We start from the raw sequence: 5,550 nt of genomic DNA, 5'->3' as shown, positions 1-5,550 counted from the left end.
CATCCTCTGCGATTTCACTCACAACATGGATCAGTGACAGATTACGGGCTGATGGATACCCTAGGATGGATCCGTACCTATGTCCCTTCACAACATAGAATGTCAAAGTGTCAAACTGTTTGTTCGTTTCTACACCAAGATCACACTTTCCCAGGACTGATAACGGTTTACCACCACCGTACGGTATCAGCCTGTTACTAGCACGGGTGATAGGCGGCCTACCCATACACTCGTATGCTGTTTCGTCAAGTATATTGACTGAGGAACCGCTGTCTAACAATACTCTCAGTGGTCTGTTGTTCACTTTTAGAGTGAAGTTGGGAGCCTCGTTTACAAATCTCACCTGTTCGGAATTTGTCAAAGTCTCCTTTATTCCATAACAGTAACGGTCATCGTCGTCCGTCTCGCCATCTTGGTATCGGGCATCATAACTAACCGATTGACCATGGCCAGTGTCCTGTTGAACAGCTTTCACATTTCGATTCTGGCCCTTGTGAGTAGGCTTGTTGACACGGGATCGACACATTTTCATATAGTGGTTACTTTTACCACATGAATGACAAGTCTGGCCTTTAGCGGGACAGTCTCCATGGTGAGGGTATGATCCTCCACATTTCATACACTTTTTATCGGACTCACCTTGTTTGGGTGTACCACGCTTGAAGTTGGACGATCTGTGTTGTTTTCTTTTAAACGGTTTGTGTTCGGACTGTGCACGACCAACCGCGTTAACACTCGCACTTTGGTCCCGTTCCATTGCTGTAGCTTGGACATCGGATAACTCTAGTGTTCTACCGAGTGTTAGAATTCCATTTAAGTCTTTGTCAGGCTCGCGGAGTGCCCTTCTCCGGAGTCTGTTGGACTTACAGTGCTGGATGACCTGTGACAGAATCTCCTTATTCGTGTCTGCAAATCCACAATCCTTCGCTAGTCGTCGTAATTCGGTGACATACTCGTCAAGAGTTTGCGATTCTGACTGTTTATAGCTTCTGAAGGTGTATAATTCCATTTGTTGATTTTTCTTGGGTTTGAAGTATGTCGTGAGCACCTGTTTGGTGGCTCCATATGACGGCTCGGTTTCTCCTTTTTCTGCCTCATATATGTCATACACACGTTCACCTGCATAGTGAAGCAGGAGTGCTCTTTTTCTATCATTTTCATCCTCGTCCGTAATGTCCAGGGCCACGAGCAGATTCTCTAAACGCCCTATCCACCGATCCCATCTTGGGCCAGCGTTACTTTTGTCGCTTTCGGTATCGAACGAAGGAAATATTGGTAGGGATGTCATTCTGATCCCATCCTCGTCGCCAAAATGTAGTGTTTATGTGTTGATGGCATGCCTAATGCCATCATTAACTACGGCTTAACATTCAGACTCAACAAACACCATCTTGTTCCATGTGCCTGGTTTTTAATAATACTTCCGGTTGGTCCATATTACAGAATAGCAATCAAGTGGGTAATATTACGGAATGGTACAAAGTAGCGGACTGGATATTACACTCCGGTGCCACATTTTTCACATTGATTAAAGGACACACATCGGACTATAGTTATCGTACGTGTAGGCCCTGATATCACACATCAATATTTCATACCCGGAACATGTTCTCCATCAAAACTGACTGAAAGACTATGTCTACACGCCTCTGTAGGAAACAATCTCAAGGTTAAGATACCGTTTTGCTGGTCCAAAATATCACAGCGAGCTGGCTGTAACACTCCGCTCATTTCTGCTGCCACCTCACCTGTGATAGAAATATAAAACAAATTGGAAATTGATTTATTCTTTTATATGATTTATTGAGAGGAGATCAAAATGTTTTTTGTCGCAATAGTGACAAAAGATCAAAATGGATAGGAGCTGAGTGGGTGGATAACTAATATAGAATTAAATGCTGTGTGATTAAATTATTTACTCATCAGGAAGATTTGGGGGTTATGCATCCTTATCGTCTTCCATTACACTGGGGTTATCATAGTTCTTGCTATGTGACTCGGGTAATACTGGATTACCTCGGGGCGCAACGCAAACATTAGTTATAACTGTAAAAGTGGAAACTTTCGCGTGTGGAAACATTTGCATTGTGACGCTTTGACGCTGATTGCGATTCGGAAATGTTCATGTTGACACTGGCTCTGAGTATATATAAATTATTGCATATATATAATCATTATATATTGTGAATGAATATTTTCGGGCTAATTTACTCATTGCAAAAAACGCAAATATTACCACAAAGCAATAATTTCCCGTTTAACAGTGCTATGCCATTACTGAGTATCTCAACTACGCTTATGAGAAAAAAGATAGATAAATCCATGTATAGCCTCTTATGACTTGCCTGCGAAGCAATGTAAATGTTAGCCAAGCCCTGTATCGAAAGAGGAAACTTGGCATATATATCTTTAACAGTGATAGCGACAACGTATGTGGGCCGTTGGCAGTCGGTGTATAAGGAAACATGGTTGGGGATTCAATCGCTGGTCAGAAGCAGCATAAAATACCGGGTTACTGAGAATATTCTTAAATTGGACGATTGAGAAACTCGATGATTATCCACAGGAGAATGAAATAAATAATTTGGTAGTAGGGTAGAGGCAAAATAAACATGGATAAAGGTAAAACAATATATCTGGTAGGTCGGTATGGTGAAAGTGGAAGAGTGGTTAAGTAAATGTTTGTAAAGTCTATAGGTAAAGCTTAGAGGGACAAAGAGACAAGGAAGTAGAAAGAATGTAGAAGAGAAATTTACACGGATAGATCAATATTTTTAGGAAATCATGATTAAGCAAATGTTTTTCATTACAACTGACATGATCCGCCTCAAGTAATTATACAATGAAACACGCTAGGTCAATTCCTTGAATAAATTCCTATTGAAATAATGTGAATCCCATTTGATGCTAGAGAAATAAAACATGTTAAACGTTCTTACAACATGGATATTCGTTTATTGCGTTACCTCCCCCTAACTTCCGTTTGGATATTCCCATAGCACAGTTGGTTAAGGACACTTCCGTTGACCAGTTTGCCCGGTCGGTTTGAGAAACATTATTACAATATGTAGTACAGGGTCCTAATCCTGGTCTAATCCTTAAACCCCACTGAATTACTTACATCCAGAACACTGTTATTGATTATATTTCGTTTATTTCGTTTAAGTCCCACAATATATGGGATTTCTTTTCAAAGATCAGAAATGACTTATCAAAGCTATAGTCAAGCATTGTTACAGTTTTAGGCAGTGGTACGGGGATCGTTACGAAAATTATTTTTTGTAACTTTACCGTATCCTGCAAAGGTCGTGTTCACAATTACGCGGAGCTCCTGACCCACGAATCCGCCCTTGAGTCCGCGACCTATGACCTTCACCTTTCCCCCAGCTTCTCTATGGGACACAGATAACTTGTACGGTACGTTGATCAGTTTCGTTCCTGACCAGTAGATGTAGAGAAGGTAAGCCCCAGGGGAGGGGGCGGTGTAGTGACAGCGGTACCGGTCATACTTCAGGGCCGACATTTCAACCGTTGGGTTGGACCTTACGCCCTGCATCTCCACCTTTGGCACACCTGTATTTGTATGTTAAGTTGACACTTCAATGCATGATAATTAACTTATCTAAATGTTTGTCGTACTTAACGGGGGGAGACCCAAGGATGGTCCGGTATATAGGGATGTGAACCCACTACTATGAAAGGGACTTTAGTTACTTTGATTGCGCAGTTGCTTTCCATCATCGGTTACAGAGCTCTGTTGTACATGTGCTGGCTGCGATATTGGCTCGAGGCCTATTGCAGATATGCCTGGACTCGCAAGCTAGTATAACCGGGGGTCACACAAACTCTAAGTTGTAGGCTGATGCGAGCAAAGAGTAGCGGTATACCCCTGACAAATCACTATGTAATTCAAATAGAAATGTAAACTTCTTTATGCCAAATTTCCTAAAGCTGTATGTGTCAAAGTTATTTGTGCTCTAATCATCATATCAGTTTTTGCATCAGCTGAACAAAGATGAGTTTAATTTGCAAGAAGCGTAATGACTCAGATATACAGTATGATTCATATCGCAATTACTTCCAGTTAACTCTCCGTATTTGTAGGCTATTGGTATGAATCACGAATTCGTTATGTTTTGACAGATCTTTTGCAGCTTATGCGGTATCTTATTTAGTAACCCGAAACATTCCGTGAAAGTTCAAATGTAATTGAAAAAAACCTATATTATTCCCATTCTGTATAAATTCTCAGGAACTTGACGATCTATTTTCTTACCTACTGTATAATTCAGACAGTCTAATTCCTTTTCCAGAAACTGTCTCATTTTTATTAGTACATTATTCACTTTCTGCATTCTGAACAAGTTTTTTTTTTAATTAAATGCTTAACAACCTTCAAATTTGTGCCCCAATTCTCACTAAAAGTAATACCAGTTCACTCATTTAGACGGAACACATATGCATCTTGCTTGTAATGTGTTGCTGTATTACAGTGTAGTATAATTCATTATTTAATAGACATACCGGGGCCAGCAAGTTTCCCGTCGATCATGAATGCCATCCGAACTCCCGCACGACCTTCTGTGATTCCTTTCCCTGTTACCTTGACCTTAGTGTGGTCGATTGGGAGTATGGGTCCCGGACAGTAGGAGAGAATTGGGGAAGAGTCCAAAGGGACGTTTGACCAGTAGAGGTGTATGTAATGATCAACTGAAAGCAAGACGTCATCAACATATATATCTGTATAATTAAACTGTTTTAGTTAAATGCTGACAGGAAAACAAGAGAATATAGAAATGCAAACGAAACAGTAATTCGAAATCATTTGTTTGTAATATCAGGCATTTATTAACGTATAGGAATATTTAATAAGTAAAGCATGCGTAAAATATCTCCTTTAAAACGCTATCAAACCTCACATATGCAGGTTGCCTGATTGACAAATGTACATGTTAATAAACATGTATCCAGACTTACCTTCCTCTATGGCTTTGAAGCTGACAGCAACTTCGTCTTCATCAGGTTGGTCTAGCTTCACGGGAAGCTTGCCACTAGGGGCCAGCACCTCCGCATTAAAGGATCCTGGATATTATAAAGGGGGAGAAAATTGTAAACATTCCGGGAAGAAGCCAAACGTTTTCTCGGACTTAAAGTCTTAGGAATGAAATATAATGCAAATTCATGTAGAAGCAGACATCTTAATTTGCATGTACCGTTATATCCTACATATATTCTGCAGTATATACAGTCTTAAACGTGAAACTGCTCCATGTTTGCTATGTGATGAAGCAAGCAATTTGACGAGATGTTTTTGAAAAGCCATCAAAAGGGAGAGATATGCGATATTGTTTCAATTATAAACAAAAGCACAACACAGTTATTGAAGTCTAATCATCAAAAGTATGCATGACATATAGGCGCATATAACTGTAACTGTATTATATTTTTGTAGAGTACTCTAGTGGAAATGAATTATTGAGTTTTATTTTGATAAGCAGATACCCGAAGGCAATATAACGTAGTGGGCAGTACACAAGAATTTACAGTGGA

At 40.1% G+C, this 5,550-nt stretch overlaps 2 protein-coding genes across 2 annotated transcripts; both read right to left on the bottom strand.

Moving 5' to 3' along the window:
• Positions 1-22: 22 nt before the first annotated feature.
• LOC110450541 lies at positions 23-1,288 on the bottom strand (the record flags this gene model as incomplete). The annotated part of the gene is made up of 1 exon (XM_021498106.1): positions 23-1,288. A coding segment is annotated over exon 1 (1,266 nt), but the record flags the coding sequence as incomplete, so codon positions are not given.
• Positions 1,289-1,584: 296 nt separating this feature from the next.
• On the bottom strand, positions 1,585-4,665 carry LOC110450540 (filamin-A-like). Its single transcript, XM_021498104.1, has 3 exons — positions 4,525-4,665; positions 3,292-3,573; positions 1,585-1,748 (listed from the first exon to the last, which is right to left on the bottom strand). Exons 1-3 carry the CDS (start codon positions 4,559-4,561, stop codon positions 1,585-1,587), a joined length of 483 nt encoding a protein of 160 aa, XP_021353779.1. The 5' UTR covers positions 4,562-4,665.
• Positions 4,666-5,550: the final 885 nt, after the last annotated feature.

This window comes from Mizuhopecten yessoensis, unplaced genomic scaffold, assembly GCF_002113885.1.
Source record: "Mizuhopecten yessoensis strain PY_sf001 unplaced genomic scaffold, ASM211388v2 scaffold5305, whole genome shotgun sequence".
Lineage (NCBI taxonomy): Eukaryota > Metazoa > Mollusca > Bivalvia > Pectinida > Pectinidae > Mizuhopecten > Mizuhopecten yessoensis.
Note: the sequence above shows the minus strand (reverse complement) of the source record. Positions and strands in the feature narration are given on the sequence as shown.

Excerpts from the sequence above, each read along its gene's own strand:
- LOC110450540 (XM_021498104.1), bottom strand. The coding sequence starts at position 4,561 with ATGGCATTCATGATCGACGGGAAACTTGCTGGCCCCG. Across the intron at positions 3,574-4,524 it reads CGGGAAACTTGCTGGCCCCG|GTGTGCCAAAGGTGGAGATG; the intron begins GTATGTCTATTA and ends ATACAAATACAG. Across the intron at positions 1,749-3,291 it reads CACGACCTTTGCAGGATACG|GTGAGGTGGCAGCAGAAATG; the intron begins GTAAAGTTACAA and ends TTTCTATCACAG.